Genomic DNA, 24058 nt, shown 5'->3' with positions numbered 1-24058 from the left:
TGTAATACTGCTTTGTAAGATACTCTCTCTCTCTCGACAGGATTTAGAGTTTAATCCGTATTAGGATAGTTTCAGTAAAGTAATATTGAATCAGCTTTAGAGGCTTATTTTTTCTTAAGTGAAATGACAGTGTGGTTGTAGCTGCAGATGATCACTGGGACTTTAATTCACAAAGCTTTCCTGCATGTCTTAAAGGGACTGTTTGTAAGAATCAGAAATGCTTGTTAACAGCGACACCTGTGGCTGTTAAGTCAACGAAAGTCAGCGCCGGGCTCGCGCTTGTGCTCGCTCAAAACAGTGAGGCGACACAAGTCAGCTAAAACCACAATATCACTCTATATTTCACCTGCTTGGCAGTAATGTTAGCTGACCAGACGAATGTCTCTCCATGAATCACTGCTGATCCTAGTGCTGGCTTTTCCTGCTTCAGCCTCCGGGACTGAAGCAGGAAGAGAAACGTTATCGTCTCCGACCACAGCCGCAGCAAGACACCGAAACCCGGCCGGAGACGATAACGTTTCTCGCTGCGGAGCCCCGTCACTTCACAGGACACGGGAAACCTCTGTTGGTCTGGAGGAGCTGCAGCAGTTATTTCTGCACAAACGTCCACTAGATATTCTCAGAGCTACTAACTCTGTGTGAGCAGTTAGTGAAGGCAGGCAGAGGAGCAGAGTACAGCAGAGACTCCGGCCCTGGAGACCAAAGCTACGGTCTCCCCCGCGTCCTCCAACACTGTTTTGCAAGACAGGCTTCACTAGATATAACTTTGCAGTTTTGGTGTTTCCGTGTAGTTTGTGTTGGAGTCTGAGTCTGAACAGCGTAGCCACACGAGAGCGCGCATAGGACACCAACCCGGATTGATTTATATGTGTAAGAAGTTACAAAAAGTCCCTCTAAGGTGTCTCTATCTATTTAATTCAGTCCAAAGGGGCTTACTGGCATGGGAAACATACGTTTACATTACCAAAGCAACTGTGAACTATAAACAAAAATCTGGTCGTTTCTGTAGGCTCCACGGTGGAGAGGAGGTTGTGTTGCTCAGGCTCTATCTGTTTGGCGACAACAGCTACTTGACAACTCCTGGATCCATCCCTTCATTTACTGTACATTATAAAGTTTCATTATGTTGTTGCCTTACTCCACTAGTATGGTAAAATAAACGAGACAGGATTTTGATCAATTGAAAGTGAACTTACCAAAAGTTTTCAAAATGTAGCCAAAGGCAAAGATATTGATGAGCATTTTTCACTGATGCTCGCCAGTTTGAATTCTAATTGTTGTTTATATGCAACATAAAACTTTATATATATATTACAATAACCAACTGTACGCCTCGGTAAATCATAAAATAATGGATAGAGAATTCATTTCTTAGGAAAGTTTTTGTGTTGATTCTAATAAATGCTGATGAAATGCAAAGTTATATGACTAGTCTCATTTCCATTATTTTCCTTACAATCTGTTGAATGGATGAATGACTAGTCTAAATAAACCCATCAAGAGATAAAGGGATCTGATAGAAACATTTTCTCCCTCATATTATTTCTTTGTGGGAAATATGAAATTAACCCTTTTTCTTAAAATACAAACACACAAAAACATGTTAGCGAAAGTGCTTTATTTGGCTGAGCAAAAACAAAAATAACATTAACCTCTGTTGACCTACAAATGTAACAAATATTTTCCATCAAAGTCATTCATAGGTCTTGAGTAACTGGCGGCACAATCTGTGAGAGCGAGCGCTTCAGCTTTGTTCAGTAATTCATGCCGGTTGCAAGAGCTTTGCTTATTTGTCCTGCTCAGGAGACGACTCCGTGCTTTCTGCCCGTCTGGATGAAAGCCTCAACGCAGTGGTCGATGTCTTCGTCCGTGTGGGCGGCTGAGATCTGAACGCGGATTCTGGCTTTGCCCTTTGGTACGACTGGGAAAGAGAATCCGATCACGTACACTCCTGTGGAGGGAAGAGACGCGTTAACAGAGCATGGAACAGTTTCTGTGGTTATCAAGATAGTGCATTAACATCGACTCTTCTCAGTCAAAAGTCAAAACGTATGACTTTTCATTAATTTAACATTTTTTAGGGCTGTCAATCGATTCAAATATTTAATGGCGATAAATCGCACATTTTCTAACTGTTCAAAATGTACCATATAGGGAGATTTGTCAAGTATTTAATACTCTTATCAATATGGTCATGGGCAAATATGCTTGCTTTATGCAAATGCATGTATATATTTATTATTGGAAATCAATTAACAACACAAACAAATGACAAATATTGTCCAGAAACCCTCAAAGGTGCTGCATTTAGCATAAAAAATATGCTCAAATCATAACATGGAGTGTTATTTATCCTTCTTCACGACAAGCCAGTGTGACATGGTTGGTACCAATGGATTCCTTAGGTTTTCTAGTTTCATATGATGCCTGTATTTCACTCTAACTTTGAAACTGAGCCCGCTACAACCTAAAAACCGCAAGTTGCGTTAATGCGTTAAAGAAATTCGTGGCGTTAAAATCAATTTGTGTTAACGCATTATCACGTTAACTTTGACAACCTTATTATTTATCCATTACTTTTAGCTAACAGTCACATCAGGACCTAATGTAAAGTTCAGCTGAATGAAAGGGCTAGGTGTAAATAATGACACATTTTATACATGTATTTCAAAATGAGACCGGTTCCGATGTTTCCAGCCCAGTGGATCAGGTTTCCCCTGCCGTCTCACCTAGCTTCAGCATGTCATCGGACATCAGGGAGGCCAGCCGTGCGTCGCCCAGCATCACGGGACAGATGGGGTGAGCTGAACCTGCAATGGTGAAGCCAGCCTTCGTCATCTTGTTCCTGAACCTGAAAGGACAGCAGAGAAAAAAATATTACAGATCCAGATTACAGAAGGACAGCAGTGTAAACGTGAAAGCACCGATGCCGTCATAGTTTTTTTGTCTGAGAGCAAGTTTTGACACAGCTAAAGAGGGATATCTCTAGTGTGTATGTTACTTTGGCACAATTAATAGCCATACCAGTGACCAGTCGTGTAACTGTGGGTGGTCCTGAGTGCCAAGTGGGTGGCCCACCTTATCAAAAGGCTTCCTTTTTTGCTGGATCATCTAGTAAATAGTAGTCAATAAAGCGGTTTCAGTTAGAGCTTTGATTCTCTACCCGAACCCAATTGGGCCACGCCAATTTCCAGAAAAAGGGTACAGACAAAGTAGAGATTTACCGATCCAACTTTTTAAGTCACGATAACGATACCTAGTCTTTGGATATCGGCCGATGCAAAACTAGAAACGAGAAAACTAGACTTCTGCTCCTCCTCATGGCTCTGTTTTCAGGCTTTAAAAAATCTAGCCTGTGACGGAAGACTTTGGCCAATCACAGGTCATTTCAGAGAGAGAGCGTTCCTATTGGCTGTGCTCTGGCTGGTGGGCGGTGCTTGGTACTTCCTCAGCAGATCTCAACATGGCTGCCAGGTCACAAACTTTCTAATTTTACAGCTAATACGTGCACTACGAGATGTTTCTGAAAACATTAAAGGAGAGAAATAAGTATTACAGTAAAAGAATACTGATTCATATTTGATCAGCGCTGCCTAATTTGATAGTTTGATCAGAGTTTGCGAGTGATTGACAGCTGCTCAGAGACGGCAAGGCTCCAGCTCGGCTCTGATTGGTTGTTTTCCTCCGGTCTGTGAAATCTTGCAGATGTCATTAAGACCACTGGAGGACACAGAGGCACATGATGTTTTTTTAGTATCTGTTTCATGTACTACTGTCACGATATAGTGACCGTTTTATAAAAATAACTTTTTATCATATTTGCTCCAATCTCGACTACTTCGGCTTTAAAAGGAATTAAAATTACAGTATATAACGTGTACAGTTCTTTTAATAAAGAACAATTTAGACACCTCAATCACGCAGAATTATATGACCGTATCAAACCTCCCATTTCTGGCTAAACAACATATATTTAAATACAGACAACAGAAAAGTCCCTGTCTTAAAGAAGACCTATTATTCTTTTGTGCTTTTCCCTTTCCTTTTATTCTGAAATATTGGCAGGTCAGTGGGAACAATGCAGTGACTTGCACGGCGCCATAAATTAATAGAGAACTTGCTTTTAATCGTGGATTATTATTATTCCAGTGTGCCTAGAAGCACAAGGCAAAGCCTTGTGCAAAGCACACTGGTTTATTATCCTGCGGGCTTATTCCAGTGTGCCTAGAAGCACAAGGCAAAGCCTTGTGCAAAGCACACTGGTCTATTATTCGTCGGGCTTATTTTCTTATTCTTCTTCTGCAAACTTTGCCGCGCTACTCCTCCGGCAGCGTTGCCAACACCTGTACAAAAAATACATCAAAACGTGCGGAATGATCGGGAATCGTGTGCTATGACCTGGCTAAGAGATTCGCGCAGCGGTTTCCGAGAAAAGCGCGATTTTTTTGCTCCATTGGAATGCATTGAAAATCGACGTGAAGAGTGCTCATAAACACTCCTCTTTGGGGCCATACAGAGTCGCCATACTTTAACGTAGAAACGTGATTAAAAGTTTAAACGGGTCACGAGACTTGGGACTTTATTTGGCCAAATGGAAATTTTTTTATAGCTGGCACGGTTTTCACGAAATCGCAGTTTACGTTTTGTGAAATTTTCAGACCGTTTCAGATTTTATAATGGGTGTGTATTGCGTGGGTCGTTAAGGGCTAGAGCACGTGACATCATCGCTAGAGTGCGGGAAAGCTTTGAAATCTTTTGAAAATTTTCCGAACAAATTGCTCTGTAGCCCACAACGTCCACTCCTCATACACAATTAATACATCAAAACGTAGTGTAGGGGTTCTACTTTGGTAGGTTTTGGTTATTAGCAAAATAATTAATAAATAATAATATAATTATTAATATTAATAAAGATTATCAATAAACATCAATAATAAACGGGGCACCACCCTGGAATCAGGGACCAATGACCAAAACGTTAATATAGTCTCATTATATAGGCTAAACTATCAATTTGGAATGTTGATTAATAATTAAATTAATAACTATAACCAAAATAGATAGTAAAGGTTGAAGGATATCGGAGTTCTTGACATAGCAGAGGTTGGCAGTATTCACTCTTGTGCAACATTAAAGAGACCAGCATGTATATTCCACAAACATTTATTTACAAGTTAATAAAGGTTCAAAACACAATATTAATCTAACTAAATAACTAAACTAAACAAACCAAACAAAGTGTGTGTGTGTGTGTGTGTGTGTGTGTGTATGTGTGTGTGAGAGAGAGAGAGAGGGGGGGGGGAAACAAGATGGGTTCTTGTCTCAAAATGTCTGTATGGCCTACAAACAAGATGGCGGGCACTGTAAAACTACAAAGATGGCGGAATCAAAGATGGCGGAATCAAAGATGGCCATCAGCATGTCACCACATGACCTCTTTGTTCTTCTGAGAAGAAGGACAGAGAGGGGGGTGATGTGGGGTTAAGATTATCTGAAGCTGTATGTTTATGTTTAACTAATTCACAGTTTCTGTATGTGATCGTAATGTGTGTTAGATATGCAGTGGGTTAGAAAAGATGGTTAGTTTGCATGCAAGACCTTGTCTATGTGAAGCATAAACTAAACACATCAGATGTGGCGAAGCCAGTTACCCAAAAATCAAATACAGATAAATCAACACAGTCAAACTCAATGAATAACATTAAACCAAATCAATACAAGTACTTTCTAGAAATCAAAGTTGGACAGTCTTGCTCAGCCCTGTGCGATTGCTAATGCTAAGGCCCAGTACGTTACCAATCCATGGAAGAACCGGTTTTGTGATTCCATGTGTTGAAGTTGTGGTTCCAAGTCAAAGAGGTCGTCTTTGCTGTTAGTTTGGTGCTAACTTCTTTGCTTGATAGCTTGAAGTTAGCTGGTGGAAAGGGCAGAGCACTCGCGTCGTCTGCCGTTTGGTTCCTTGGTTGCAATGGCTGTTTCCTAACAGGCCATTGATCAGAACCAGAACTGTTTTGCAAGTTCTGGACTTGAGAGCCGTTCACCTCAACCAGGTCAGCCTGGGTTGAGGAGATGAAGAGCAGAGAGAGCGCAGCAGCTCACCTCTCACACGTCAGGAGAGATGAGCAGATGAGAAGAAAGAGAAGGAACAAAGGACATTCCTCTGGTTTTGTTCTGTGTGATTTTCACACCTCTGTGTGAAATGTTACTGTAGCCAATGAGAGCATACCTCCATGATTCTGGGAGACAGTTCGCTGTGTCTGCCACCAGAAATGGCAGGTCCCTACATCCCCCCTGTTGTGGTCTTAAGATGTGTGTCATCCTTGAAGAGCAAAACAGAAGGTTGAACAGTTCACAGATCCTTGGAAACAACCTGGAGGTTGTACAGTCCAATCCCTGGGGACAACTGAAAAGTTGTTAAATCCATGATTGAAAAAGTTCATTCAACAGTTCATTCCATTTTGTAACGTCTGGGCAGTTCATTAACCAATTGGGCATTGGTTAAGACTATCTATCCTGGCTAAGCAAGAACAGTCCCTAAGTTACAAATAAAACCAGATAAACAAAAACAATAGCATTGTATAAAATACCTAACTGTGTTTCTCTGTTATTTATAAGGTTAGTGACGAACAGGAATGTTAGAGGTGTTAAGTTGTTAAGGTGAGAGGCGGAGTGTCACCTAAAACAATGCGGACAGGTGTATGACTGGTTCTGTACAGTCATAATGTGGTGTCCTAAGCTAGTGTGTGCACTAGTGATCTCTAAACAAGATACTACTAAGGAGTTGGTCCAAGTGTACTTGTAAAGTTGGACAGTGGTGTCTGAGTTGAGTTTTTTACTGTTGCTAACAAACTCAAGTTTTCCCTAGTATCTGCAAAAGAGGAAAGGAAAATTAAGGCACCGTAATCTAGCGTCAGTCTCACTGTTAGCTAGGTGTTAGCTAGTACCGTGGGAAGGTAGCTCTGGATCTCTGATGCTTACCTCGTGGCTCAGGGCTGTAACGCTCCAGGTAGCCAGAGGCAGAGAGGCACTCAGAGTAGCTATCACTGTCTGCTAGATTATGTCCATGTTCTGAACCTTGTTCAGAGTCTGAAATGTGGTCAGAGATGCTGTGGTCATCGTCAGACCGGTCACGCCAATTCTGGGACAGAATTTCAGAGTATGGCTTTCTAACACTTCTGTTGTGTGAATGCCTATCTCTATGCAAATGGGGGACATGGCGGTTACGCTCAGTGTCCCTATGCAACCTCTTCTGACCCCCCTTCGACCTGTTGTGAAGGTGGTCTTTTGAGGTGGCAGATCTGCTTGACACGTCAGTGTTTGAGCTGGTGGGCTCAGTTAATTTACCCCCCTTTTTGGAAATGACCAGAGTTTCCCAAGCTATCTGTGTCATCTTCCTTATCTCACACAGTGAGGGGTTACCCTCATGCGTCCTTAGTACCACGTGAGTACGTACGCAGGGATGCAGATTCTGCAGAAACAAGGACTTGAAGAAGGCGTTTTCTTCTAAGCCTGGCGCATTCTTACCTTGGAAGTATGCATGCCTTAAACGTTTATAGTAATCTCTAGGATTCTCACTACGTGAATGTTTAATTTGAAGGGCTGCAAACATCGCTGAGGTCTCGTCAGCTGTGGAAGAGAATTCTTCTATCAGTGCATGACGAAGCTTACCATAGTCATTTCTGACACTGAGAGGTTGTGACTGTATAAACTTGTGCACAGCTTGAGAGCTGGTTTTCCACACAAGTTTAACTTTCTCCCTTTGGGTGGCGTGTGTTAAGTCAATTAGATTGTGATCTAATTCCTTAAAATAATCATCAATGTGTTGATCACAGTTGCCTGGATCAAAACATTCAATGTCCTTAGCTATGAATTCCAGCAGTTCATGGCGTGGACCCTGTGGGGTCCTTTCTGCTGAAGGCAAGACTAAATTAGCATTACAATGCACTGATGCATCACATGCTAATGTCCTCTCTGGCTGAGAGGTAGAGGCTGGACAGCTGTCATCACCCTTGTGACAGAGTGGAAAGCAGGCTGAACCTTTGGAGGGAGGAGCACAGAGGAAGGTGTCATTTCTCTGTGGCTGAGAAGAACATGAGGCAGGATATCTTCTTGAAGATAAACTACATGTGTCTTCACTGTCAGTTTCAGAACAATAAGTAGTCAGGTAGCTGTTCACTCTTTCTCTCGGCGGAGGTTGAGGATCTGACTTCATTCCCAAAGATTTTAAGTCGGTTGGAAATCTTTCACTTCTGAGTGGAGAGGGAGTTAAACTCTCATCACGTGAGGAGTGTGAATCTGAGTAGCCAGAATCACAGTGACTGACAGACTGTGGTGGGGAAAGACATTCTAGTCTAAGCCCTAACAATTTTTCTTTATATTGAAAAAGAGCTAACTCTGCTGAATGCAGGTCTTCTAAGTAACGCATGGCTTTCTTATCAGCTGTCTGAACTTCATGGAGGAGAGCAGCACTTCGCGTTCTTAGGCTATCTACCTCTTTTTCCAGGGCTGCTTTACTCTGAATGGCAAGACTGGTTTGCCTGTGAAAAATCAGAAGTAAGCATTTTAACAATGAGTCTTTGGATGCGGTCTGCGCATCAAACCTGTCTGTGAGGAGCGATTCCATTTCTTTCCTGCACTCACTGAAACTCAACCTGCTGATGAGCTCAGGGCAGCCAGGGTTTAGGCTCTGTGCTAGGGAAGAAATAAAAAGCTCAACACAGGGGTTCTCCATTGTTAAACCTGGAATGGAGGGTGAAACTAAACAGGATGTCTAGTAGAAAACAAAACAATGTTGTTGGCTATGGTGTTGCGCTGGCAGACACCTTGTGGTGTAGTTTGGGAGGTACACAAGCCTTACAACAATACACTGGCCTACACTATGGGGGGTAGCTCCCTGTGGAGTAGCTCCCTGTGGAGGAGGGGACCAACTAGTGACTCTAGTGGGCATCAAACAAAAGGCCAGTAAAGTAAACAAGGTTTACAAAATAAGTTTGCTTACACATAACATGCACTAACTGAAATGCACGGCAGTAACAGTTGTGATGATGTTTCTTAAAGGTGACTCAAGCTGGACACGTGGAAGTAACAGCTAGGTTGCAAACTTATATCACAGGGCTGGTAGCACACTGTGGCTCTTATCTTAACTCAGGCTGTGGAATGCTTGGCAGTTACACAGCAGGGTACAAGCTCTCTATGTTACACAGGGCCGGTGGCACGCTGTGTCATTAAAGGAACACTTAGATTAACAGCAAAATATGACGACTAGACTAGATTGCATTGAATACGTGGTATTCAAATGCTGAACCAAAATTCTTTCAAGTTCTACAGCGTAGGTCAACTTGAATTAGCAGCAAAAGCAAATTATTAAAATTAACACCATAAAGGCTTAAAGTGTTAATACTCAAAATCTCTCAACTAAACAATTCTAACCACAATGTACTTGTTTAAAAGTACAGCTGGACTTCTACTCCTGTGGAAGACTAGTGGTGTAGAATGTAAACACTTTTGGTTTGTTTAGAAGTGGAATATGAAATTTTTGTTTTTGACCAAAAATTATGCTGAAAATTAATATTGCACAATTATGAACATTTGCCAACAAGAATACTATGCCTCACACGGGGCACCATTATGTGAGAGAGAGAGAGAGAGGGGGGGGGGAACAAGATGGGTTCTTGTCTCAAAATGTCTGTATGGCCTACAAACAAGATGGCGGGCACTGTAAAACTACAAAGATGGCGGAATCAAAGATGGCGGAATCAAAGATGGCCATCAGCATGTCACCACATGACCTCTTTGTTCTTCTGAGAAGAAGGACAGAGAGGGGGGTGATGTGGGGTTAAGATTATCTGAAGCTGTATGTTTATGTTTAACTAATTCACAGTTTCTGTATGTGATCGTAATGTGTGTTAGATATGCAGTGGGTTAGAAAAGATGGTTAGTTTGCATGCAAGACCTTGTCTATGTGAAGCATAAACTAAACACATCAGATGTGGCGAAGCCAGTTACCCAAAAATCAAATACAGATAAATCAACACAGTCAAACTCAATGAATAACATTAAACCAAATCAATACAAGTACTTTCTAGAAATCAAAGTTGGACAGTCTTGCTCAGCCCTGTGCGATTGCTAATGCTAAGGCCCAGTACGTTACCAATCCATGGAAGAACCGGTTTTGTGATTCCATGTGTTGAAGTTGTGGTTCCAAGTCAAAGAGGTCGTCTTTGCTGTTAGTTTGGTGCTAACTTCTTTGCTTGATAGCTTGAAGTTAGCTGGTGGAAAGGGCAGAGCACTCGCGTCGTCTGCCGTTTGGTTCCTTGGTTGCAATGGCTGTTTCCTAACAGGCCATTGATCAGAACCAGAACTGTTTTGCAAGTTCTGGACTTGAGAGCCGTTCACCTCAACCAGGTCAGCCTGGGTTGAGGAGATGAAGAGCAGAGAGAGCGCAGCAGCTCACCTCTCACACGTCAGGAGAGATGAGCAGATGAGAAGAAAGAGAAGGAACAAAGGACATTCCTCTGGTTTTGTTCTGTGTGATTTTCACACCTCTGTGTGAAATGTTACTGTAGCCAATGAGAGCATACCTCCATGATTCTGGGAGACAGTTCGCTGCGTCTGCCACCAGAAATGGCAGGTCCCTACAGTAGGTATTTTTGTGCCGGTCGCAAACATGTAGCTATGGAATCAGTCGGACTTACACATTTGGCGACACATGCCTGAACGTGAGAGCAACTGCAGGCTTCGCTCCCATAGGGCCCCATATTAAATTTCACAGAATCTTTTGGATCAGAGAAAAAAGTTAATACTTTTCGAAACTGCCGCCGAGGTCACATTTTTGAAACTACAGACCCAAATGTCGCACCATTTGTTCATCAGAGACTCCTAACTGGTCTCATGAACAATCTAAGCGATAGGAGTCACGGTTTCTGTCGTAGAAGCACTTTTATGACATGTACGTCTCTGGTTAACTCCTATTATAAACTGCCCCACTGCAGCAGTTGCCAATCGCCACGGCAACTTCAGATTGCTGCTAGACAGCTGATTCTCATTAGCCAATCAGAGCAGGCTGACTAACACACACACACACACACACACACGCACACTATTTACTGTATCATGCCATTTCAGTGAGCCAGCATGCTCTAAACCAGGGCTTCAATGGATCAGGGCCATAATTAATGTGATGAATTACACCTGTGATTAAAAGCCCCCAACTCTCATTGTATGATAACAGGAACTAGGTATTCACCTACTTTTCAAAATAAAATCCCTCAACTCTTACTGTATGTTAACAGGAAACTAAACACTCCTCACGGCCCCCCAATCACCATGGCAACCACTGACAGACACGCACGCAGCGAAAGGGCCTACAGTGCTGACCTCACTATGGACCTCAGACAGTCTAAATCTGCCCCCCTCCACACACAAACCACCCCTAGCCCCCACCCATCCCCCAGCACCAGGCACACTGGTCAAAATTTCTTGCGAAATTTTCTAGTGAAGTCTTACTATTCCTCTTCTTACGGTTTTTGCCGCGCTACTCCTCCCTCAGCGTTGCCAACAATGCCTGGAAGGCACGTTCACATTCATCATTCCATATCACTTTCGAGGTTGATTTTTTTGTTAGTTCGGTGAGTGGTGCCGCCAATGTAGAGAAATGGGGAACAAACCTTCTGTACCACCCCACCAGTCCTAAAAAGGATCTCACTTGCTTCTTGGTCAGGGGTCTTGGAATCATCTGTATGGCCTTTATCTTCTCTATTTGTGGCCTTATCTGCCCACGGCCGACCAGGTACCCAAGGTATTTCACCTCCTCCTGAGCCCAGGAACACTTGTTTGCATTCAGGGTCAGCCCAGCTTCCTGTATCTTGCTTAGGACGATTTCAAGTTGCTGCAAGTGTTCTTCCCAGGATTCACTGTAGATTACCACATCATCAAGATAGGCAGCTGAAAACCTGGAGCAATCATTAAGAACAATGTCCATTAATCTTTGAAAGGTCGCAGGTGCGCCATGAAGGCCAAAGAGTAACACAGTGTACTGGAACAAGCTCATCCCTGGAATCTGGAACGCTGTGTATTCTTTGCAAGATGGGTCAAGAGGCACTTGCCAGTAACCTTCATCCATCATCAAGATAGGCAGCTGAAAACCTGGAGCAATCATTAAGAACAATGTCCATTAATCTTTGAAAGGTCGCAGTTGCGCCATGAAGGCCAAAGAGTAACACAGTGTACTGGAACAAGCCCATCCCTGAAATCTGGAACGCTGTGTATTCTTTGCAAGATGGGTCAAGAGGCACTTGCCAGTAACCTTCATCCATCATCAAGATAGGCAGCTGAAAACCTGGAGCAATCATTAAGAACAATGTCCATTAATCTTTGAAAGGTCGCAGGTGCGCCATGAAGGCCAAAGAGTAACACAGTGTACTGGAACAAGCCCATCCCTGAAATCTGGAACGCTGTGTATTCTTTGCAAGATGGGTCAAAAGGCACTTGCCAGTAACCTTTACAAAGGTCTAATGCTGTGATGTAGTTGGCTTTCCCGATTCTCTCTAGCAGCTCATCAATACGGGGCATGGGATATGAATCAAAACAGGAAATACTGTTCAGTTTCCTCATGTCTGAACAGAACCGAGGTTGAGTACAATTTTTCTTGGGAACAAGCACTATGGGGTTTGACCACTCACTTCTGGATGGTTCAAAGACTCCCATGTCCAACATCATCTGCACCTCCTTCTTCAGTGGTCCCATCATTCCAGTGTGCATAGAAGCACAAGGCAAAGGTATTCACCTACTTTTCAAAATAAAATCCCTCAACTCTTACTGTATGTTAACAGGAAACTAAACACTCCTCACGGCCCCCCAATCACCATGGCAACCACTGACAGACACGCACGCAGCGAAAGGGCCTACAGTTATGACCTCACTATGGACCTCAGACAGTCTGAATCTGCCCCCCCCCACCCATCCCCAACTACCAGGCACACTGGTCAAAATCTCTTGCGAAATTTTCTAGTGAAGTCTTACTATTCCTCTTCTTACGGTTTTTTGCCGCGCTACTCCTCCCTCAGCGTTGCCAACAATGCCTGGAAGGCACGTTCACATTCATCATTCCATATCACTTTCGAGGTTGATTTTTTTGTTAGTTCGGAACTTGCGAAATTTTCTAGTTCCAGTGTGCCTAGAAGCACAAGGCAGAGCCTTGTGCAAAGCACACTGGTCTATTATTCGACGGGCTTATTTTCTTATTCTTCTTCTGCAAACTTTGCCGCGCTACTCCTCCGGTAGCGTTGCCAACACCTGTACAAAAAATACATCAAAACGTGCGGAATGATCGGGAATCGTGTGCTATGACCTGGCTAAGAGATTCGCGCAGCGGTTTCCGAGAAAAGCGCGATTTTTTTGCTCCATTGGAATGCATTGAAAATCGACGTGAAGAGTGCTCATAAACACTCCTCTTTGGGGCCATACAGAGTCGCCATACTTTAACGTAGAAACGTGATTAAAAGTTTAAACGGGTCACGAGACTTGGGACTTTATTTGGCCAAATGGAAATTTTTTGATAGCTGGCACGGTTTTCACGAAATCGCAGTTTACGTTTTGTGAAATTTTCAGACCGTTTCAGATTTTATAATGGGTGTGTATTGCGTGGGTCGTTAAGGGCTAGAGCGCGTGACATCATCGCTAGAGTGCGGGAAAGCTTTGAAATCTTTTGAAAATTTTCCGAACAAATTGCTCTGTAGCCCACAACGTCCACTCCTCATACACAATTAATACATCAAAACGTAGGTATTTTTGTGCCGATCGCAAACATGGAATCAGTCGGACTTACACATTTGGCGACACATGCCTGAAAGTGAGAGCAACTGCAGGCTTCGCTCCCATAGGGCCCCATATTAAATTTCACAGAATTTTTTGGATCAGAGAAAAAAGTTACTACTTTTCGAAACTGCCGCCGAGGTCACATTTTTGAAACTACAGACCCAAATGTCGCACCATTTGTTCATCAGAGACTCCTACCTGGTCTCATGAACAATCTAAGCGATAGGAGTCACGGTTTCTGTCGTAGAAGCACTTTTATGACATGTACGTCTCTGGTTAACTCCTATTATAAACTGCCCCACTGCAGCAGTTGCCAATTGCCACGGCAACTTCAGATTGCTGCTAGACAGCTGATTCACATTAGCCAATCAGAGCAGGCTGACTAACACACACACACACACACACACACACACACACACACGCACACTATTTACTGTATCACGCCATTTCAGTGAGCCAACATGCTCTAAACCAGGGCTTCAATGGATCAGGGCCATAATTAATGTGATCAATTACACCTGCGATTAAAAGCCCCCAACTCTCATTGTATGATAACAGGAACTAGGTATTCACCTACTTTTCAAAATAAAATCCCTCAACTCTTACTGTATGTTAACAGGAAACTAAACACTCCTCACGGCCCCCCAATCACCATGGCAACCACTGACAGACACGCACGCAGCGAAAGGGCCTACAGTTATGACCTCACTATGGACCTCAGACAGTCTAAATCTGCCCCCCCCACCCCCACCCATTTAGTTCCTGTTTAAAAAGACAAATATGTTTCCACATTTTTTCCCACAGAGTGTTTGCACATTATGTAAAAGCCCACGAGGTGTCCATTTTCAGTATTTAATGGACGACGGGGAGGCCAGAACCGTTCGACGCCAACGTTAAGCTAGCAAGATTCAAAGACATTAACATTGGGTAGGGTTGAAAAACACTTAATATAATTTGACAGTATGTTTAACAAAGACTAGCTAGCTACCCAGCAGCTGCATTTTGTACTAACTGCAGCCGGTGAAGAGATGACTGTTGTAAACCCACATACATAGAATTACAGTAGTCTAACCGAGAGGTAATAAAAGCATGTGATACTCTCTCAAGATCTCTGGGAGACAGATAGGCCTTTACCTTAGCCAAAAGCCTTAGCTGAAAAAAGCATTTTTTTTACAACTGAGCTTATTTGTTTTTCAAAATCGAAGGAGCAATCAAAAGTAACGGCAAGATTTTTAACACAAGTCTGTTTTTGAGAGGCCAAAGGACCAAGAATATCAACCGAGATGTCTAATAGGTCAGGGTGTCCAAACATAATGATCTCAGTCTTATTTTCATTAAGATTGAGGAAGTTTAGATCCATCCGAGTTCTGATGTCATGCAGGCAGTTAAACAAAGGCTGCAATGAGTCTCCACTAGCTGTTTTCAAAAGGTAAATATATCTGGATGTCATCCGCAAAACAATGAAGATAAATATTGTATTTCCTAAAAATGGACCCCAAGGGCAGCATATACAAAGAAAAAAGGATAGGGCCCAAAATGGAGCCCTGAGGAACCCCACAGGTCAGTGGCGCTGCAGCAGAGGAACACCTGCCCAGCTGAACTGAAAAGCTCCTATCCGACAGGTTATGACCTAAACCATTCTAGGGCAGTCCCTTTAATGCCCACACAGTGTTCTAGGCGTGATAAAAGGATCCCATGATGCACCATGTCAAAAGCCGCGGTCAAGTCTGAAAGCACTAGAATAACAGAGTTCGCTGAGTCAACAGTTAAAAGGTCACTAAAAACTCTTAAAAGAGCATCTGTGTGGGTGTACAGAGGCTTTAACTAAAAAAAAACGGATGCGTTTTCTACCCCCCCCCCCCAAACAAACGTACCTCATGGTTTTGGCCGTCATGCTCTGTGAAATCTCATTGGAGGCGAGCAGCAGCTCCACAGCCTTGGTGGCACAGCCCACCACAGGAGGGGGGAGGGAGTTGGAGAACAGGTAGGGACGAGAGCGCTGCCTCAGCAGGTCAATGAGGGGCTTCGGGCCAACTGTGTAGCCACCTGAAAGACGAAGACAAAGAAAGACTGATTTGGCGCAGAACATTTACATCTTGTGTTTTAGCACCATAATAATGTTTTGTTGAAGGAATAGTTCGACATTTGGGAAAAATTCTATTGTTTGTTTGCTGGTGGGAAAAGAATAGGCGTATGTCTAAAAATATTTTCAACAATGAATCAACTGTTTGCTGACATGTTACCCGTAACATCTGTATAAGATGATAATGTTTTCATCTTGTAGTACCTTGTACCTCTTGAGTTCCTTGGCCCCGAGTGGCCAAAAAGCAAACAAACATCAATGCAGCTTTAAAGGGATAGTTTGGGTGTTTTTGAAGTGGGGTTGTATGAGGTATTTATCCATAGTCAGTGTATTACCTACAGTAGATGGCGGTCGGCATGCCCCCAGTTTGGAGAAGCAGACAGGAGTACCAGCACGGGAGCAAAGCAATGTACTGCTGAAATGTACATAAAAAAAAATCTGTTTAAATGTACGCTATACTTAGAATATTGTCACAGCTTGATCTCGCAGTCAGACAGCCCTTTATGACGGGGAACTGAGCTTTTATGCCCATCTATGCTCTCTTCGAAGCCACCAGACTCCATTGATAAAAACATTAATTTTATCTCGCAGAACACGGGAGTTGCTTGTCTCTCTGCGAGGTAAAATTACTGTTTTTTGTCAAAGGAGTCTGGTGGCTTTTAAGAGAGGATGGATATAATGGCTTCAGTTCCCCGTCGGAAAGGGCTGTCTGACGTCAAAGTAAAGCAGTGAAAATATTCTAAATATAGCGTACACTTAAACAGATATTGATTTTTTTAGGTGGCCAAAATATGTTTTGCTGCTGGCCCCGTCCACAGCAGTACATTGCTTTGCTCCCATGCTGTTACTCCTGTCTGCTTCTCCAAACCGGGTGTGTGTCGTCATCTACAGTAGGTAATACACTGACTATGGATAAGTACCTCATACAAACCCCACTTCAAAAAAATCCAAACTATCCCATTAAAGCTGCATATTTGAAGAGCAATAAACAGGGGGAACTTCTCAACATCACAGATCAGATGAAGACCTACCAGCTGCTCCTCCCAGTGCTTTCCCCAGGGTGGAGTTTATAATGTCAACTCTGTCCATCACTCCCAGCAGCTCGTCTGTTCCTCTGCGAATCACAGGGAGTTGTACTGTTAGTTTATCCCTTCATAATGATAGTAAGATATAGAGCTTGACTTTTAAACTGTGAAGTTGCACATTTTACATGATGGGGCACACAGCAGGCTGGACTTTCCAGTTCCTCTCATTGGTATGTTATAAATAAAACACAAACTAAAAAGTAAAACGATTAAAAAACAAAGCATCTTTTGCGTTTATCGGAACTCTACCCACCTTCCCCGGGGCCCAAGGAATCCGGTGGCGTGGCATTCATCTATAAACACCATGGCTCCGTACTGTTCAGCCAGGTCACAGATTCCTGGTAAGGGAGCCACGTCTCCATCCATGGAGAAGACGCCATCTGTCACTACCAGGCGCATGCGAGATGACTGATGGGGACAAAACAGGCACACAACAGTCTAATCAATGCTGTAACCCTTATCTGACCTTGTCACCCAAGTCTATAATACTGAATATGTGTCGTGGTGATTTATCATTAGTGCTGACATGTCTTATTAAAACATGCTTTTTCCTCAAAGTGTACACACAATTAAATGATGCAATGCATGCTGATGAAGAACTGGAAAATAGCAAGCTTGAGTACAACAAGGGCGCGCCGTGGTTGCGTCACATGATTTTAGAAAGGGGAATTATTTTAAAGGGTTGGTTCACCCAAAATTACACAATAGAACATATATCTCAGTCACTTGTGGTAATATCTAGCCCAGCTATTCTGGCCCCAGAGTGCCATCTAGTGGCCACAAGAGGTACTGCCAAATGGTAAGATTAAATAACAAAATTAAATTTTTTGGTAATTTGCAAAGCTAGTTATTTATATATCTAACTAGTTTTGCAAATTACATTTTTTTTCTTACTTTTATATCTAAATGTGCTCAAGAATTCACATAAATAAAAAAATTAATTAAATCAAATTAAAATGCATAATTTCAATGACCAGTTACACCACGCCAATCACAACCTATTTTATACAGTCTAGAGCTGCAACGATTAACTATTAAATTAATCACCAACTATTTTGATACAAGATTAATCTGTTTGAGTATTTTTTTTAAGACAAAAAAAAATAAATCTAAATTCTCTGATTTCAGCTTAAATGTGAATATTTTCTGGTTTCTTTACTCCTCTGTGAAGAGTAAACTGAATATCTTTGAGTTGTGGACAAAACGAGACATTTGAGGACGTCATTTTGGGCTTTGGGAAACACTGATCGACATTTTTCACCATTTTCTGTCATTTTATAGACCAAACAACTAAATCGATTAATCAAGAAAATAATGGACAGATTAATCGACAATGAAAGTAATCGTTAGGTGCAGCCCTAATGCAGTCTATAATCATGACACATCATCAGGTAGAGACAAGGGTGTTTTCCCTCTGTTAGCTAGCTAACGTTCCCTCGGATGCAGTGACACAAAATGGATAGACAACCATGCGCCAGTAAAAGCTCCAAAGTGTGTGATGGGGAAATATGAACCTGAATACATTCAATTTGGATTCATAATGGTAGGCAGCTATGGGTGAGGGTAAGCAGACTATTTATTTTAGTCATTACAGCTAATAGTGGCATAACACATATTTACTGCCTTATTTTTTCTCCTTTTTACTCATTTATTTAGGAAGGTGATCCTTGGCATTTTTTTAACAATCAGAAGTGGGCCTTAAAGCTACAGTCGGTAACTTTAATAAAAATAACTTTTCATCATATTTGCTCAACCTGTCACTAATATCCTGACAGTAGTGCATGACACAGACAATCTGTGAAAAAAAATCATGTTCCTCTGTGTCCCCCTAGTGCTCCTAACGGCATTTACAAGATTTCACCGTGTCCGAACAAAAACAACCAATCAGAGCGAAGGAGTCTCTAAAGCAGCGGTCAATCACTGCTCGCGAAACTCACAAACTCAGATCAAACAGTCAAACTAGGCAGCGCTGATCAGATATGAATCAATATTCTGTTACTGTAAAGCCTATTTCTCACCTCAAATGTTTTCAGAAACACATTTTAGTGAACTTTTGAACTGTAAAAGGCAATATCATGTTCTTATTATGCAATAGAGGAGGCTGCAGTTTCAGGACTACATTTACTACTTTCTGTCCACGGCAACGTGATCTCACAGTAATAGACTACGTGAAATGACCACTACCTCTTAACACCACATTTCATGGTGACATATCGTTGCTATGCCTGTCAAGCTTTCTGTTCTTGCATGGCACATAATGCCATTTACGATGATAACAGTGGCAGATTTACATCTTATCCTTTTTAACTGTTGACTGACATGTTGCTAACAGATTTTATCAGATGTAGCTTGTTTCAAAAGGAGGCTTACTGTAAATATGCAAATGTTAAACTATTAAGACATAACACATAAGTGGCATGGACATTAATTAAAAAACACAGTAACAATGTTTGTTTCCATGTAAAAAGCCACTCTTCTTGTCCTTCTACAGTACAGGAAGAGTCCCACCCTCACCTGAGACTCTTTGAGCTGTTTCTCCAGATCACTGAGGTCCATGTGTTTGTAGCGCAGCCTCTTTGCTCGGCACAGTCGGATCCCATCGATGATGGAGGCGTGGTTTAGCTCATCAGACAGCACTGCGTCATCTGGGCCCAACAGAACCTGTGTGTGTTAAGAGTAACATGATACTTTACTGATCACAATCGGAGAGATCTTTCTGTTCTGGTCCCAGGCTTCCCCCCCGGCTGGAGATTGTAGAGCGTAAAGCACGACATACCTCAAACAGTCCAGCGTTTGCATCAAAACAGCTAGCATAGAGGATGCAGTCCTCCTTCTCGTGAAACTCCGCTAGCTTCTGCTCCAGATTTTTGTGTAGGTCCTAAAAAACAAACAGCGAACTCATTAACCTCTGGGAGATTTAGCTGTAATACAGAATAAAATTTGTTATCCACGTGTTGATGTGTTGATTGAGTGTAGATTAGCCATCATAGTCGAGGGGATACCACAATAAATGTGCATTTCTTAAATTTAGAACATAGTTAGTGCATGCCATAAGGTCTACTTTTAGATGTGGAGGGAGTAAGGTTTGACCTCTGAGGAACATGAGAGGTAAAATCCAAGGTCTAATATTCAAATTAGGGCTGTCAAAGTTAACGCGATAATAATGTGTCAACGCAAATTTGTTTTAACGCCATTCATTTCATTAACGCATTGACACATTCGATCTTTCAGAGGTTGTAGTGGGCTGAAAATGTCCATGTCATACGAGCTTGTCGAGAAGGAGGTTAAATAACGCTCCAAACTTACGCTAAATTTTGCGAGGTAAAACTGTCATGGCCATTTTCAAAGGGGTCCCTTGACCTCTGACCTCCAGATATGTGCATGAAAATAGGTTCTATGGGTACCCACGAGTCTCCCCTTTACATCACTTTATGATATCACATGCAGTTTGGGGCAAGTCATAGTCAAGTCAGCACACTTGTTGACAGCTGTTGTTGTCTGTTGGGCTTGAGTTTGCCATGTTATGATTTGAGCATATTTCTTATGTTAAATGCAGTATCTGTGAGGGTTTCTGGACAATATTTGTCATTGTTTTGTGTTGTTATTGATTTCCAATATACATACATTTGCAAAAAGCAGCATATTTGCCCACCCCATATTGATAAGAAGTAATAAATACTTGACAAATCTCCCTTTAAGATACATTTTGAACAGAAAGAATGTGCGGTTAAATATATTAATTGATTGACAACCCTAGTTATAATATGGGAGCTTTATCCGCTGTTCTATCGTACCTGTGTGCCACAGATGAATCTGACCGAGCTCAGTCCAGCACCGTATGTTTTAAGAGCATCAATCCCTGCCTGCACCACCTCTGGGTGACTGGACAGTCCAAGGTAGTTGTTGGCACAGAAATTCAATATTCCTGAGAGAGACAGAGAGAGTTTAGATGGAGAACAGGAAACCTAAGGTTAGAAGGGTCACTGTAATTCAAACAATAACCACTGTGAGCAACTCAAACCCTGCTATAGAAATTCTGTGTTTGGTTTTTTTAGCAAAAAGGCAAGTGACAATAAAGCCAACACGTCAGAACAAAGAGTGACAAAAAAAAACGACGCATGTGCACTGTCCAAAGTCAGTTCACCACAGTAGGGGTCACGGCCTAAAGTCAATGGCTCATTCATAAATCAGCAGAGTCATTTTTTGGCAAAAGTGAAGTGTAAACACTGGCAGAACAGCAAACAGGCTACAGATTAGCTGCTGCAGTGGTGCACTTTCCAATTCATGTCTCCTTTTTGCTATGAAAGTCAAGTTTATAACAGCTTTATTAGATAGATAGATAGATAGATAGATAGATAGATAGATAGATAGATAGATATAGATAGATAGATAGATAGATAGTAACATTATTGATGCCGAGGGAAATTCAAGTTTCCAGCATCACAGTTCCATAGTGCAAAAACATGTTAGTAAAAAGGCAGTAAAAAGGTTAGTAGTACAAAGTACAAAAAAATATACCAGATATAAAAATACAAGGAGATGAAGAAAACTGTTAAAACTGAATATAGTGCAGGGTAACAGCTGTGATACAGGACTATTTATAAAGTGAATATAGTGCAGAGGAGAAAAAATGAGTATAGTGCAGGGTAACTCCAGCAGCTTAGTCTATGAGAGTGCACTGTATGCATTATTATCTGTCCTGCAGACCGCCCACCTTCCATTGCAACACTTTATTCTGACTTATTTCCCATTAACTTGAATCATTTGTTTTTTCCTATGCAGAGTGTTGAAATTGTGGAAAGGTTCCCTAGAAGTTATAGTCTTGTGACTAACTCAGTAATCTGAAACAAGTTTAGCAAGCTTGTGTGTCCTCCAGCAACGTTACATGACTTCTGTTAACTAGTTTGAGTCGATATGAGTCCAGTTCCACATCAAGATAACATAGTGCTAATATTGTTATATTTTATTTATTTATTAATCTATTTATTTATATTTATTTGTGTACATTTGTTTTTTTTGAGTGCCCTGTGGGTATTGTCATGGTTGGGATATCTATCAGTCCAAACATGTTTGTGCAATGGATCGTCAGAGTTGTATTAACAAAATTCAGAAATAAACTCTGTTTAAAAAAAAAAAAAGATAACAGTGGCATGTGAAATACATGAAATGTCATGTCTCTCTTTCTTTGATTACTGTGGAAATTCTGACTAAACATTTCATTGTATAATTTAATTATTAATATTGTTAGTCTGCCTGTATGTGTATATATATGTATATATGTTTATATGTAAAATCCAATAAAAAAATATTGTTTAAAAAAAAGATAACATCCCTAGAAGTGACTAACTCAGTGATGTGAAACAAAGCTTAGCAAGCTTGTGTGTCATGCAGCACAGTTACATGACCTCAGTTCACTCGTTTGATAACATGGATAACACAGTGGCAGAGCACCACAGGAAAAACAACTACCAGCAACTATGTTTGTAGCTTCAAAAGGAAATTGTTTATGGACTTGTCATGGACATAACAAAGATGGCTTTCTGGTGAATAACATTCTCATTCTTGGAAAATTGTATTTGCACAAATCAAAGTATATGAAAGAGAAACCTAGGTTTAATGTGTTTCATTCTGAGTTTCTTTCTTACATAAAAGCCCTTAAAGTCATGAAAAAACAAAAATGCATTGAAACTTCTTAGCATAACAGAAGAATATGAATTACAGGTATACAGCCCTATAGCCCTTAATTTAATTATTATTATTTTTATGTATAATTTTACATATTTTATTTGTTCTTGTTCTGTATGCACCTTGTCCTTTTACTTGAATGCAATGATCTTGAGCCATGTTGTTTGTAAATTTGAATCTGTTAAATAAAATAAAAAAATAAAAAATAAACTATGTTTGTAGCTCATGGTGCGTTCAAGGACCACGTATTTATGTGTGTAAACTACAACCACTCACTGCTCTGACTGCCGTCCACGTTGATTTGCGGTCCCTGCTTTGACGTGATGATCCTCTCTGCTTTCCACGTCCCCGCTGCTCGGATACCATCGAGCTCGCCCTCCAGCACAACTCTGGCTTCAGCGACAGCGGCGTAGCTCCGGTTCAGTACCGGGGCCGCCGGGGCCGCCGAGGGCCGCAGGACGACCCGAACCGGTTTCACCAAACTCCGGGTAACTTTTCCGAGCGACATGATGGTGAAGCCCAAGGTGTTTTTAGAGGTTCAAAACGTGCAGGAAGGCAGAATGTGAAGAGCGGAGGCGAGGTGTTGTAGGCGTATGTGTGGTGGACCAATCAGAGGACAGCGCACTTGCAAGGTGGCTTGTTTTGTCCAATCAGATCTCAGAGGGTATTTACCAGCTGGATCAGAGGAGTGTGTCTAGAAGGTAACCCGTAAATTGCGAAATCTGACACAAACTCTCGCGAGAATTGGCTGCCCGACGACCTATCCTAACTATAACGATTTTAGGTCAATGCCTAATCTTAATTTATTCGAGGCCAATGCCTAACCTTAACTATTTGAGGTCAAATCCTCTAACCTTAACCTAATCTCGCGAGAGTTTCCCTACTTGTAGGTTACCTTCTAGACACGACCGGTTCTGAGCCCCTGTAATAGCAATATGTTGCCTAATGTGAATTGCTACAATGTTTGGCTTCCTCTCAATCTTCAACACATACACACACACGCACACGCACACGCACAGACCCTGGTTACCCAATTTGACCCTTTAAATATATCTATTTTTTGTTTGCAATTTCCACTGCAGAGGGAATATATAGAATCACTAAATTGTTTAATATGGAGTCGTAACACTATGTAAAACTATCAAAAACTTTTGACATTTGGAGATTTCGGCAAGAATTGCATTTCTCAGCAATTGGATGGTGATCACTTCTGTTGTGTAAACTGCTCAGAAACCCCCTTATTGTCAATCTAGCTATCCTCTGAATGCTCTAGGTCTCTAGTTTGTGGTTGTAAAGTTTAATGAGGCTGTGATTATCCTAGAGGTCACCACAGGTCATTTTATACAGAGATGTACAAAGAAATGGCTATTACGGAGACTAACATCATCAC

At 41.8% G+C, this 24058-nt stretch overlaps 1 protein-coding gene across 1 annotated transcript; it reads right to left on the bottom strand.

Moving 5' to 3' along the window:
- Nucleotides 1–1603: 1603 nt before the first annotated feature.
- Nucleotides 1604–23279, bottom strand: gcat (glycine C-acetyltransferase). The gene is made up of 9 exons (XM_074655617.1): nucleotides 22945–23279; nucleotides 20778–20908; nucleotides 19760–19861; nucleotides 19498–19644; nucleotides 17237–17391; nucleotides 16930–17012; nucleotides 15690–15861; nucleotides 2730–2851; nucleotides 1604–1951 (listed from the first exon to the last, which is right to left on the bottom strand). Exons 1-9 carry the CDS (start codon nucleotides 23174–23176, stop codon nucleotides 1800–1802), a joined length of 1296 nt encoding a protein of 431 aa, XP_074511718.1. The 5' UTR covers nucleotides 23177–23279; the 3' UTR covers nucleotides 1604–1799.
- Between the last annotated feature and the right edge of the window lie 779 nt (nucleotides 23280–24058).

Source organism: Sebastes fasciatus, chromosome 13, assembly GCF_043250625.1.
Source record: "Sebastes fasciatus isolate fSebFas1 chromosome 13, fSebFas1.pri, whole genome shotgun sequence".
Taxonomy (NCBI): domain Eukaryota; kingdom Metazoa; phylum Chordata; class Actinopteri; order Perciformes; family Sebastidae; genus Sebastes; species Sebastes fasciatus.
The sequence above is the reverse complement of the archived record's forward strand: the minus strand, read 5'-3'. Positions and strand labels throughout refer to the sequence as shown.